At 41.2% G+C, this 13,869-nt stretch overlaps 1 protein-coding gene across 1 annotated transcript; it reads left to right on the forward strand.

Moving 5' to 3' along the window:
• Positions 1 to 346: 346 nt before the first annotated feature.
• aph1b (APH1B gamma secretase subunit) lies at positions 347 to 8,052 on the forward strand. The gene is made up of 6 exons (XM_025904558.1): positions 347 to 639; positions 1,558 to 1,728; positions 2,104 to 2,177; positions 3,870 to 3,992; positions 4,675 to 4,802; positions 6,538 to 8,052. The coding sequence occupies exons 1-6, from the start codon at positions 527 to 529 to the stop codon at positions 6,703 to 6,705; spliced, it is 777 nt and encodes a 258-aa protein (XP_025760343.1). The 5' UTR covers positions 347 to 526; the 3' UTR covers positions 6,706 to 8,052.
• Positions 8,053 to 13,869: the final 5,817 nt, after the last annotated feature.

A 13,869-nucleotide genomic window follows, 5' to 3' on the forward strand; every position in this document is an offset into this window, starting at 1 on the left:
TATAACTATATAACGGCAGAAGAAGCTTCTGAATACAACACCTCCTTGTTGGATTTTGCCACTTTAACCTCCATGTCGTATCGCTCCTCATCCACCAAATCAATCTGCTTGTGAAGTTTTCGACACTGCTCCTGGAGTTTCAATGTATTTACTGAATGTGATTTGACAAATACAAACAGGCTGGTAAAGACCACAGGCTGTGAATGCTCCGCATGTGTAAATCAAGATGAACTCGTTTTATGAATTCCAACAGCAAGAAATGAGACAGAAGTGTTAAAAGGCAGCTGAAAATTTTTTTTTCTAAATTCGTCCAGTTCATTATCAATAAAGTTATTTTTTTTTGGTAGGGTTGTCGGTCACGTGAGAATATGCGACGTCACGAAAACCCTGCGATACACTGGTTGTGGAAGTAAATCAGTAGTAGCAACAGAGGGCTGCTTTTTTGGTAATATTTCCAGATAAATATCTGTAAATAGAACAAAACCAACCGCTTTAAGTCGCTGAATTGCCCTCCCTCAGAGCCAAAATGACAGCGGCGGTGTTTTTCGGCTGCACCTTTATCGCCTTCGGCCCAGCCATCGCGTTGTTCCTGTTTACCATTGCCCGGGAGCCGCTGAGAGTCATTTTTCTCATAGCAGGGTGAGAGTTAAACATTCACTGGTCATAGCGGACGGCAGTTGACTTAAATATATAATAATTTGGTAATTACAGATGCTACTGCCACGTTATATTGAATAAATCCCAACCTTTAGACAGTGTTAGCTTACTAGCTAACCGATCGCTTCGTTTGTTAGCTGAGGTGCTACCATTAGCTTCTGTTTTCTGGTATTGTGGTCTTACACTTAGCTGGTGTTTTCTTTAGCCATACGTCACCAAATTCCGATTTACACAGCTTCATAAATACACCGACCTCGGTTATACGCAGACGACAGACAGTTTTAAAGGCCCAGCAATGCCTGATATTAGCCCCCCAATATAGAAAGAGCTAGCTTAATGAGAGCCTGAGGGCTTTTCTTAGTTTTGTTTCTTATGGTTCCTGCAGAGAATACATATTGGAGGCAAGTAGTTAGCTAGCATTATGGCGGATTGGCTTTTGAAATAATTCATTGCTATTGTAGTGGTATAGGGTTCAGATACGGTCTTGACCCACATAAGTGAGATATAAGCTTGTGATCATAATTGTGGTTGTTGATTGATAACATACATCTTACCTGTTAATTTGTAAAAGTGTCGTGACGTTACGTTTGTGTTCGTTGACATTTAGTCTCCTTGTTATGGTCAATTAATTCTTACTATTTGAAGTAAAAGTAACTAAATAGTCGTCTGGTATCTCAAGATAATCCTGATTATGTTATCACTTCGGTGCTGCTCCTCAGTTCCTCCTCAGTCTGAACCCTCCCTTTAAGCCAACTTTCATCTAATTGGCTGACCCTCGCAAATAGAACTGTTGAAAAACAAATGAGTCGGGCTCACAGCAATGCTGGAATTGCTGTGAGCCCAGAAGCTTTGAGATAGCAGTGTGGGTAATATCTGTTTTCTTTGTTCTCATTCTTTCAGGGCATTTTTCTGGCTGGTGTCACTGCTGCTCTCCTCCCTGGTGTGGTTCATCTCGGTTCAGATCAGTAATAAGGAGAGCGCAGCTCAGCAGAAAGGCCTGCTCATCTTTGGCGTGGTGCTGTCTGTGCTCTTGCAGGAAACCTTCCGCTTTGCTTACTACAAGCTGCTAAAGTAAGTGGCTGCCACCATCTTTAACCGTGTTATATTTTATATAGTGTGACTCCAGAGAACTGTTTGTTACTAGAAGAGTTGAACGCCCATACCTCAACTTTTTCAACATGTATTCACTATTCATTATTTATTTAACTAACAAATATTAAAGCATGACCTCTGAATTCTGCACTGTATTGTTGTTGTCCCTTGATGAGTGTCTGTCTCAGTTTCACACTCTTCAGTGTGAACTTGTGAAATTTTCATTTTCATCTCAGATTATCTTCCACTAAATGACATACTTTCATAACTGACATATTTTCTATTCATGTTCTGTAGCACACAGTGAGACTCAGGACCAAAACTCTGTGTGTGTGTGTGTGTGTTTTCCTGCAGAAAAGCTAATGAAGGCCTCCTCACTCTCAGCCAGGAGGAGACCATGCCCATCTCCATCCGACAGCTGGCCTATGGTACACTTAGTCTGCACATCATCTGTGCTTCATATCACCTACTGGTAGCATATTCATTCACCCAAGATTCTGCCAGAAGACAGAACATTGAGCACCTGTTACCTCTTTACAACTTTGTCATTGTTTGTTTTTGGTTTTGGAACCTCAAACTCACTTTTGTACTATTCTGTAAAAACGTTTTTTAAAAATATACAAGAAACATTACCATGAAAATGGAAAATGCACTGTATGGACAAAAGCACTGGACCACATGCATATTATAGCTATTGGAACTGCTCAGCCATGTAGACCCATACCATGAAGTCAATGCTAGTGGTGTTAATGGGGAGGATTGGAACTCTGCAATGTCACTTAGTGTTGATCATGTAATATCTATAGGGAAATTTCACAAAGAGACTAGTTGCAGTGATCATATCCTATTACGTTACTACACTCTAGTTCGGTGAGATCTTTAGAGTGACCCAGTGTTTCACAAACATTTGTAAAGCGAGACTTCATGGGAAGATGCTTGATTTTACAAACCTGTATTCAGAGATTAAGAGGTGTGGATCGAAAACTTTGGCCATATATCATATGAGCACAAACTGTGGAATTGCTCATTCTTCCCCACTAGGCTCTAACAAAAGATGCTATCAAGTAGCATCAATAAATTTCTGAAGAAATTGTTAAAAATGAACATCCAGCACACTTTGGACATGATCTCTTATTTGCAGGTTGTTTAAAGTTGCTTACGGTTTACAGTAAACAGTATTTTTCTGTACAGTGGTCCCTCGCTATAATGCGGTTCACTTTTCGCGGCCTCGCTGTTTCGCGGATTTTTTTGGGTGCAATTTTGCATGCTTTTTTTTTTTTTTAAACAGCGCACTGTGTTTTGCGTCCGGATCAGCTGTAGACCACTGGCAATCAATCTCCTCCGTACCGTGTCTCCTGTACAGTACAGAAAGTGTTCAGCTTGTCAAATTTACATAAATCTTCGATCGCTTGCAGTGTGACTCTGAAGTGCTGTAAGGTATGTTTGTAAGTTTTCCCTCCAACAAACACAACAATGTTGACGAAACGTTTTGCACCATCAAAGTCACCTGCGGTAGCACCCAAAAGGCAGAGAAAGATGCTAACCATCGCACAAAAAGTTGGACTTCTGGACATGCTAAGGGAAGATAGAAGTTACCATATTTTTCGGACCATAAGGCACACCGAATTATAAGGCACATTAAGCGAAACAAAACAGATAAGTCAAACTTCTTGCTTCCTCTACTTCCGTACCATTGATTCATTAATGTTGAATTCTCTGGCAGCTGCTGTATTCTCATGTTCTGGACCTGAAAACAGGGCTTGATCTTTGTTTTCATTCTACAATACTGGACTTATTTTTCTATGAAGATTTGAACTTTGAGGGTGTTTAAACAAGAGAGAAAAGTGTTAAAATGTTCATACCTGTCTGAGAAAACTGTCTAAAGTGTAGAGGGAGGGGTTTTACAGCCTTAAAACAGCTATAATAGTTGTAAAAAATAAAGTTGGCTACTTCGCGGATTTTACCTATCGCGGATTATTTTTAGAACGTAACTCCCGCGATAAACGAGGGACCACTGTGCATTCTTCTTGCATAGTGGCCGAATGTTGCTTTGGGATTAGCATCGCATAGTACAGTCTTTCTTATGTCTCAGCTTTCTTCTCGTGCTTCCTTTATCTCAGTATCTGGTCTCGGCTTCGGCTTCATGAGTGGAGCGTTCTCTGTGGTGAACATCCTGGCTGACTCAGCAGGGCCAGGGACTGTGGGGATCCATGGAGACTCGCAGCACTACTTCCTGTCCTCAGGTAACAATTAGCATGTACTTGTTTTTTGTTTGTTTTTTTGATTGTCAAAAACTTTTACGTTTCTGCCGTTGACCGAGTCCTTAGATTTGTAAAAACTTTTTCTTTCTAGTGTTCTCTTCCATTTGTTGTGTCACTTGTTTTTAAATAGACATAAGACCTAAAAACCTTTTCAGTTGCTGTTTTACCCTTTATACCACTATTTATTGACAGTATTCATGCACATAATGCATTTAAGCTAAGCCGTACACTACAAGCTCCAGCCATGCTCACAGTGACCCAGCATTCATTTAATAGCGTAGGACCTCTTTCTTACACACACACACACACACACACACACACACACACACACAGAGTCATTCACCAGATGAACTACTTCCACTGGTGGAACCAGAGTCCAGACAGGGAGACTGTTTTTCTACTTTAGAGTATAAATGATTGTGTGTGTGTTTGTTTGTTTTTTTCACTTTTGAGCCAGCTGCCACAAACAAACTGTATGTATTTCAGGGTTTTGGACTTGTACCTGAAACAATACAGAGCACAGCCTAAATGTATTGTTCTATTGTGTGGTGTTATTGAACGGCATTCTGGGAAATGTTGCATTAAAACTAATCGCCGTGAAAAGTGTAACTATATTAGATTTATATGTAGAACATAATTTGCTAAAATTGCACTTCTCTTTCAGCCTTCATGACGATGGCCATCATCCTGCTTCACATGTTCTGGGGCGTTGTTTTCTTTGATGCCTGTGAGAAGCAGCGGTGGTGGGCGGTGGGAGCTGTTGTCATCAGTCACCTCTTGGTCTCCTGTCTGGTGAGTGTGGTTTGTACTAGAGATGGACCGATCCGATATTACGTATCGGTATCGGTCCGATACTGACCTAAATTACTGGATCGGATATCGGAGAGAAATAAAAAATGTAATCCGATCCATTAAATATCAAAAAAACACCTCACAAAACTTGCGACACGGCGTAACTCTCATAACCGTAGCACGTCGGAGCAGTATGCGTCACGTGATAGAGCGGCTGTGTGTATTTGTAGCCTCGCTACCAAACCAGCATTTCATCTCCGAGGAAGTTATCCTAGAGAGAAGTAAAGCAAGTGTGTAAGTTCATCTCTGAATGTTTGTAAAGCATTCCCATGTTAAGCTTAACAACCGATATATGGAGCGACTGCCTCTCTCTCTCCCTCCCTCTCCTGCCGCTACTTCAATCGTGAAACTGATCATTGATCAGTTGATCGGCTTTTCTGTCGCGAGTCCGTCTCTCTTCTTTGTTTTTGGCCCACTTTGCACCAGAAAGAGGAAACCAGCGGCTGAACAACAGCAGCACGTTTAAACTTGATAAGCTGTTGTTAGAATTTATTTAATATTACTTTCTAGACCAGGATCCTTTTCTACGTAGCTGACGGCTGGTAACTGTGCAGGGGCGGATCTAGCAAAGTTTAGCCAGGGGGGCCGATAGGGCATTAACAGGGAAAAGGGGGCACAAAGACATACTTTTCTTTCTTATTCTCATTTAAAATGTCTAGCTTTTAATAAATAATTATCTGAATCTTACACCCAAAGTTTTAATCTGATGTAAAATGTATAGAAGTCCATTACTGTATATAGTAACTGTTAAGTCTAATATACCCTAGTAAGCTATAGTACTTTTTCCTTTGGGAAGGTACCATCTGTGAATTCTGCAATTCTGTTGAAGAAAGATGTTGAATCTATTTAATTATTCTTGAAAAATAGTTTATTTCTGTGCATTTTTTTCACCCTGCATCAAATTAAAGTTGATTACATCGATTAAGCATCATGGGGTGGAGGGTGGGGGTGGTTCCCTATTTTTTTTTTTTTGCTGGGAGTTTGCAACCCTATTAGTTAGGTTGCTTAACCACAATAGGGATGATGGAGTAGGTTTAAGTTTATTAGATTGATCAGTGTTGCTGAAATATGAAATATTTTGGGCGCAGTGTATTTTTTACATACAGGTATAACAGAATAGCTTTAGTGTTGTTGTTTATTTAAACTTGAGTATGAACTTATACAAAATGCAGCAAGATATTAAAAAAACAGTTTTATTGATTAAAAAACACACTATATCAGATTCATATCGGTATCGGCAGATATCCAAATTTATATCGGTATCGGTATCGGACATAAAAAAGTGGTATCGTGACATCTCTAGTTTGTACAGAATGTGGACTTGGGTCTGTGTGAAGGCAGGGGAAAACCACTAATAGAGCTCACAGTCAAATAACTATACAAGGAAAGTATTTTTATGTCTTAAATGTCTGAGTCATTTTTCTTTTTTTAATCAAACCTCTTAAGCCTCGTAAATGTTCTCTTTTTATTTTATTTTACTATAAAAATATGTTTTTTGGGGCACGCAGCGCTGCTCGGACAAACAGCCATTTAACAACATCAACTTGGCGACTCAGATTTGTAATGAAAGTCTCTCTTGCGCTTTCTTTATATGCCTGTAATTAGTTACTTTAAAGAATTGAAATCAAATACGAAACGGTGTGCGCTGATGTTTGTATCTCCTCTTCTACTGCAGACCTTCCAGAACCCCGAGTATGTCGCAAGCCTCGTTCCCACCTACGTCATCCTGTTCCTAATGGGCGTCTGGGCGTTCTACTCCGCCGGCGGCTCACTCAGGAACCTCAAACTCTGCCTCACCTGCAAAGACAAGGACTTGCTGCTTGCCAACCACAGGCCTAGATAACGCAGCACACCTAGCAGTGTGCAGGACTCTTTATACAAAGATCACAGAGATCCCACACAAATACACACAAACACATTGGATGCAGTGAGGAAGGAGTGTTAACCTTGTTAAATATGCTGTTTGATTTAAGACTTTCATCATCTTGAGCATTAAAACATGTAAAAGGTTTTGTGGGAACAAAGATGGGAGATTGTTTTGATTCCAGTCCAGCCAGGAAAAGGTTTTTATTCAACAGTATAACATATCCATTTTGGCTAACTGTGTGCCCTTTTTGTGGTCTGTACTGTAAGAAAAAACAAACCCACAGAAGATACTTTAGATTGGGGGCTTAAAGCAGCAGCACTCTTTATACATGCTCTCAGATGCTTCAAATCTTTCCTAGTGTTTTATTATTTCTAAAGAAAATGTGTATATAATTATGCATTTTTGAATTCCCTAATGTGTAAATATTAAAATCTTTCTTCAAGGTGCGATATGCTGTCTGTGGTCTGAATATGAATCTGCCTTTGATTCTAAATGCATGGAGGAGAGGAGACACGATTGCTAATTGTTTGTCTTAACCCAGTAATCTTGACGTAATAGCCCCTTGAGCAAATAGAAAGTAGAGAATCTAAATCATGCAAAATTGTTTCTTTATGTTTGTCCTCGTGTTAAATCACAATTTGATCCACTCTGAGAGGTCAGACTGAGTGTAAAGTCAAACGAGAGGCAAACATGCTGAAGAGCAACGTATTTTAACAATGACAAAAGAATGGGCTTTGAAACTTCTGATACAAAGTATGCGGATTCATCTGTCTGGTCCCAGCTTCCTTACAGGTTGTACTTCCCCCCACTTCTCTTCTAAGTGCAAAAATGCACCAGTAATATGAGCAGCTGGATGTATTTGCAATGTGATCTTTGAATGTTCACTTCTTCTTTGGCTTCCTTGTGTGTTTTGGTTGTTTTTATGAGTGCAAGGATTTAGGATAAAGAATTATTTAAAAAGATTTTGTTTTTGTACCTGATTTTGTTTTCGATCATCTTTTGTATTTGTAGATTCAGTCTGCTCTTTCTCACAAGGATGGGAAGGACATTAGAGATGTAAATTGTATCCATGTTTGCATTCGGTGCATTACTTTTCTGCCTTGTGTTGGCACTTTGCTTCATGACAAAATGTGATTTGGCATGGTCTTATAGGTGGAGATGAGCCTGTTAGCTGGTCAGTTTGTTTGGTACACCAGGCTGAAACTGATACAACAATCCTGCAATAACTCTTACCTTCGTGATGTCATGCTGTTTAATCCTACTGTAATGTAAAGAGAAGTGTTTCTTTTGTGAGCTATATCAAAGAAATGGGGAAAGAAATTATTTGTTGTGTGCTTACTTTCAGTTTTCAGTTCATATTGTTAAACACATTCAGCTCTCCCTCTGCATTAAGTTAACTTTAAATTTTTTGTTTATTTTTAGAAGGTTAAATTTCCTTTTATCACCATTGTTGGATAGGTTTTAAATGTGTACAATACTTCGATGACTAAAGGAATAATAATAAAAAACTAGAAAGCGAAAATTTCTGAAGAAATTTTATGTGTGCCTATGCCGCTGCTATTCAGTGTAGTTTGCCATTCTTACGGCTGCTTAGGGCAAAACTCAGAAGAGCAGCCATTCTCCACCATGAACTATGGTAAAAACAAACACCGCTCACACTTCACAGATGACAGCTTACAGTTTTGTGTAAAGATGAAGTTGCTTTGTACAGCCCCGATTTGCAGACGCTGTGCACACAGGTTCATGAGCAGAAGTCCCCATTGTAGCACGGCAGACCCGACAATGTTTGCATGAACACGTTTTGAAGCATTACGTTATGGACCACTTTTCACACATGGTTGGTGTACCCACACAACCGGCTGTAGCTTTTCAACTTACACACACCCAAAAAACAGCCGAGAGAGCACAGACAACGCCCGAGAGGCGTGATTGCAGATGCCGCTCAGGTGGGTCCACCTCCCCTGCAGCGGCACTACAGACCACGCCCCGCCACACACATCAAACACGTAAAATAAATATTTATGCACTTTCGCATTCACTTTTTGTCTTTTGTTATTTTTACACAGTGTTCTGAATGATGAGCAATGGTCTACAGCCAATCTTGTGTATTATTATACAAACTTTGGTTGTGAAATTCAGATAACTATTTAATAAAAGCTAAATATTTTATATGAGAGTAAGAAAGAAAAGTATATCTTTGTGTCCACCTTTCTCTGTTAATGCCCTACCTGGCCCCCTGGCAAAAGCTTTGCTAGATCCGCCCCTGCACAGTTACCAGCTGTCAGCTACACAAAAAAAGGAGCTTGCTGTTTACAGGGAGTGCAGAATTATTAGGCAAATGAGTATTTTGTCCACATCATCCTCTTCATGCATGTTGTCTTACTCCAAGCTGTATAGGCTCGAAAGCCTACTACCAATTAAGCATATTAGGTGATGTGCATCTCTGTAATGAGAAGGGGTGTGGTCTAATGACATCAACACCCTATATCAGGTGTGCATAACTATTAGGCAACTTCCTTTCCTTTGGCAAAATGGGTCAAAAGAAGGACTTGACAGGCTCAGAAAAGTCAAAAATAGTGAGATATCTTGCAGAGGGATGCAGCAGTCTTAAAATTGCAAAGCTTCTGAAGCGTGATCATCGAACAATCAAGCGTTTCATTCAAAATAGTCAACAGGGTCGCAAGAAGCGTGTGGAAAAACCAAGGCGCAAAATAACTGCCCATGAACTGAGAAAAGTCAAGCGTGCAGCTGCCAAGATGCCACTTGCCACCAGTTTGGCCATATTTCAGAGCTGCAACATCACTGGAGTGCCCAAAAGCACAAGGTGTGCAATACTCAGAGACATGGCCAAGGTAAGAAAGGCTGAAAGACGACCACCACTGAACAAGACACACAAGCTGAAACGTCAAGACTGGGCCAAGAAATATCTCAAGACTGATTTTTCTAAGGTTTTATGGACTGATGAAATGAGAGTGAGTCTTGATGGGCCAGATGGATGGGCCCGTGGCTGGATTGGTAAAGGGCAGAGAGCTCCAGTCCCACTCAGACGCCAGCAAGGTGGAGGTGGAGTACTGGTTTGGGCTGGTATCATCAAAGATGAGCTTGTGGGGCCTTTTCGGGTTGAGGATGGAGTCAAGCTCAACTCCCAGTCCTACTGCCAGTTTCTGGAAGACACCTTCTTCAAGCAGTGGTACAGGAAGAAGTCTGCATCCTTCAAGAAAAACATGATTTTCATGCAGGACAATGCTCCATCACACGCGTCCAAGTACTCCACAGCGTGGCTGACAAGAAAGGGTATAAAAGAAGAAAAACTAATGACATGGCCTCCTTGTTCACCTGATCTGAACCCCATTGAGAACCTGTGGTCCATCATCAAATGTGAGATTTACAAGGAGGGAAAACAGTACACGTCTCTGAACAGTGTCTGGGAGGCTGTGGTTGCTGCTGCACGCAATGTTGATGGTGAACAGATCAAAACACTGACAGAATCCATGGATGGCAGGCTTTTGAGCGTCCTTGCAAAGAAAGGTGGCTATATTGGTCGCTGATTTGTTTTTGTTTTGTTTTTGAATGTCAGAAATGTATATTTGTGAATGTGGAGATGTTATATTGGTTTCACTGGTAAAAATAAATAATTGAAATGGGTATATATTTGTTTTTTGTTAAGTTGCCTAATAATTATGCACAGTAATAGTCACCTGCACACACAGATATCCCCCTAAAATAGCTAAAACTAAACACAAACTAAAAACTACTTCCGAAAACATTCAGCTTTGATATTAATGTGTTTTTTGGGTTCATTGAGAACATGGTTGTTGTTCAATAATAAAATTATTCCTCAAAAATACAACTTGCCTAATAATTCTGCACTCCCTGTATGAGAGTAAGAAAGAAAGGTATATCTTTGTGTCCACCTTTCTCTGTTAATGCCCTACCTGGCCCCCTGGCAAAAGCTTTGCTAGATCCGCCCCTGCACAGTTACCAGCTGTCAGCTACACAAAAAAAGGAGCTTGCTGTTTACAGGGAGTGCAGAATTATTAGGCAAATGAGTATTTTGTCCACATCATCCTCTTCATGCATGTTGTCTTACTCCAAGCTGTATAGGCTCGAAAGCCTACTACCAATTAAGCATATTAGGTGATGTGCATCTCTGTAATGAGAAGGGGTGTGGTCTAATGACATCAACACCCTATATCAGGTGTGCATAACTATTAGGCAACTTCCTTTCCTTTGGCAAAATGGGTCAAAAGAAGGACTTGACAGGCTCAGAAAAGTCAAAAATAGTGAGATATCTTGCAGAGGGATGCAGCAGTCTTAAAATTGCAAAGCTTCTGAAGCGTGATCATCGAACAATCAAGCGTTTCATTCAAAATAGTCAACAGGGTCGCAAGAAGCGTGTGGAAAAACCAAGGCGCAAAATAACTGCCCATGAACTGAGAAAAGTCAAGCGTGCAGCTGCCAAGATGCCACTTGCCACCAGTTTGGCCATATTTCAGAGCTGCAACATCACTGGAGTGCCCAAAAGCACAAGGTGTGCAATACTCAGAGACATGGCCAAGGTAAGAAAGGCTGAAAGACGACCACCACTGAACAAGACACACAAGCTGAAACGTCAAGACTGGGCCAAGAAATATCTCAAGACTGATTTTTCTAAGGTTTTATGGACTGATGAAATGAGAGTGAGTCTTGATGGGCCAGATGGATGGGCCCGTGGCTGGATTGGTAAAGGGCAGAGAGCTCCAGTCCCACTCAGACGCCAGCAAGGTGGAGGTGGAGTACTGGTTTGGGCTGGTATCATCAAAGATGAGCTTGTGGGGCCTTTTCGGGTTGAGGATGGAGTCAAGCTCAACTCCCAGTCCTACTGCCAGTTTCTGGAAGACACCTTCTTCAAGCAGTGGTACAGGAAGAAGTCTGCATCCTTCAAGAAAAACATGATTTTCATGCAGGACAATGCTCCATCACACGCGTCCAAGTACTCCACAGCGTGGCTGACAAGAAAGGGTATAAAAGAAGAAAAACTAATGACATGGCCTCCTTGTTCACCTGATCTGAACCCCATTGAGAACCTGTGGTCCATCATCAAATGTGAGATTTACAAGGAGGGAAAACAGTACACGTCTCTGAACAGTGTCTGGGAGGCTGTGGTTGCTGCTGCACGCAATGTTGATGGTGAACAGATCAAAACACTGACAGAATCCATGGATGGCAGGCTTTTGAGCGTCCTTGCAAAGAAAGGTGGCTATATTGGTCGCTGATTTGTTTTTGTTTTGTTTTTGAATGTCAGAAATGTATATTTGTGAATGTGGAGATGTTATATTGGTTTCACTGGTAAAAATAAATAATTGAAATGGGTATATATTTGTTTTTTGTTAAGTTGCCTAATAATTATGCACAGTAATAGTCACCTGCACACACAGATATCCCCCTAAAATAGCTAAAACTAAACACAAACTAAAAACTACTTCCGAAAACATTCAGCTTTGATATTAATGTGTTTTTTGGGTTCATTGAGAACATGGTTGTTGTTCAATAATAAAATTATTCCTCAAAAATACAACTTGCCTAATAATTCTGCACTCCCTGTATGAGAGTAAGAAAGAAAAGTATATCTTTGTGTCCACCTTTCTCTGTTAATGCCCTACCTGGCCCCCTGGCAAAAGCTTTGCTAGATCCGCCCCTGCACAGTTACCAGCTGTCAGCTAAATAAAAAAAGGAGCTTGGTGTTTATTTCTCTCAGAAACAGTTCATAACTTCCCTTCAACTCATTCATGTCACCTAAAAAAAAGGTAAACCTGTTTCTCCATCACCAGTTCAGCTCTGATGATTCAGTAAGGTCATCTCCTGGTTTCGACCAGCCGCTTCTACAGCTGTGGCTCCAGCAAACATCAGCTGATACTAGAAATTAAAATCAAATGAATTCTAACAACAGCTGATCAAGCTTAAACGTGCTGCTGTTGTTTAGCGCGATAAACAAACAAGAGAGAAAAGCCGATCATTGATCAGTTTCATGACTGAAGTTTGAACAGGCGAGAGAATGACAGGGGAGGCTGTCATAAAGTTCAACATCAGTAACTTAGCGCGCACACAGCTGTATAGAAACTCCATCGTGCTAGCTACCACGCAGTACGAGTTATTATAACTGATTGTAAAAAGTCAGCACAACGAAAATAAACTACACCTAAACTCGGTTTATATCTGACCCAAATAGAGTGCAGGTCATAACTTCTTACCTGAAATTCAGTTCACCTCACGCTCCGACCGGCAGCCGCCTGCTTCTCCTGCCTTCGGTTTCCCTGATCCACGATCTACCACCGGTCGATCGGCGGTCACCTCGCCGCCTCGTTCCCCGCATGTTCTTTCTGACACACACCGGTGGATAGCTGCCCTCGGTTGTAGCTCCGCGTCAGCGACTACCAAACAATTCAGTTATTTTTTCCACATCGACCAGCATCTGGACAATCCACCGCCTTTCACTGTTTGTACCGTTACTAAAAAAAAACCCTCATCGGCTCATAAAAACGAAAAATAAGTCCAGCTATGACCCTGAGTCAAAAAGACAGCCAGCTCGGGTTAGCTAGCTACCTGTCTAGCTCTTTGCAGGCACCGAAAACATCAGAGCTAATATGGGATGTCTTGGTAACACGAGCAGATATTTGAAGTTTACATCTGGCCAATCCACCACCTTTCACTGTTTATACCGTTACTAAAATGAATAAATAAATAAATCATCGGTCCATATAAACGAAAAATAAGTCCAGCTAAAACACATACTGTCGGCGAGCGACCGGGTGCTGACACGAGTTTCACCCGCCTCAATATAAGCCAAGCCTGGGTGCTTTTTCACGAAGGGTCGCTAGCGGTGCTAGCTAACTATGCTAGCGGCGCTAGCTAGCTAGCCGGCTATCAGCAACACATAAGAGAACTGCTGCTAAATAAACTACACCTAAACTCGGTTTATATCTGACCCAAATAGAGTGCAGGTCATAACTTCTTACCTGAAATTCAGTTCACCTCACGCTCCTGCCTTCGCTTTCCCTGATCCACGATTGACCTCCGCGTTAGCAAACACCGGTCGATCGGCGGTCGCGGCATGTCCTTTCTGTCATACACCGGTGGATAGCTGCCCACTGTTGTAGCTCC

Source organism: Oreochromis niloticus, unplaced genomic scaffold, assembly GCF_001858045.2.
Source record: "Oreochromis niloticus isolate F11D_XX unplaced genomic scaffold, O_niloticus_UMD_NMBU tig00002517_pilon, whole genome shotgun sequence".
In the NCBI taxonomy this organism is placed as follows: Eukaryota; Metazoa; Chordata; class Actinopteri; order Cichliformes; family Cichlidae; genus Oreochromis; species Oreochromis niloticus.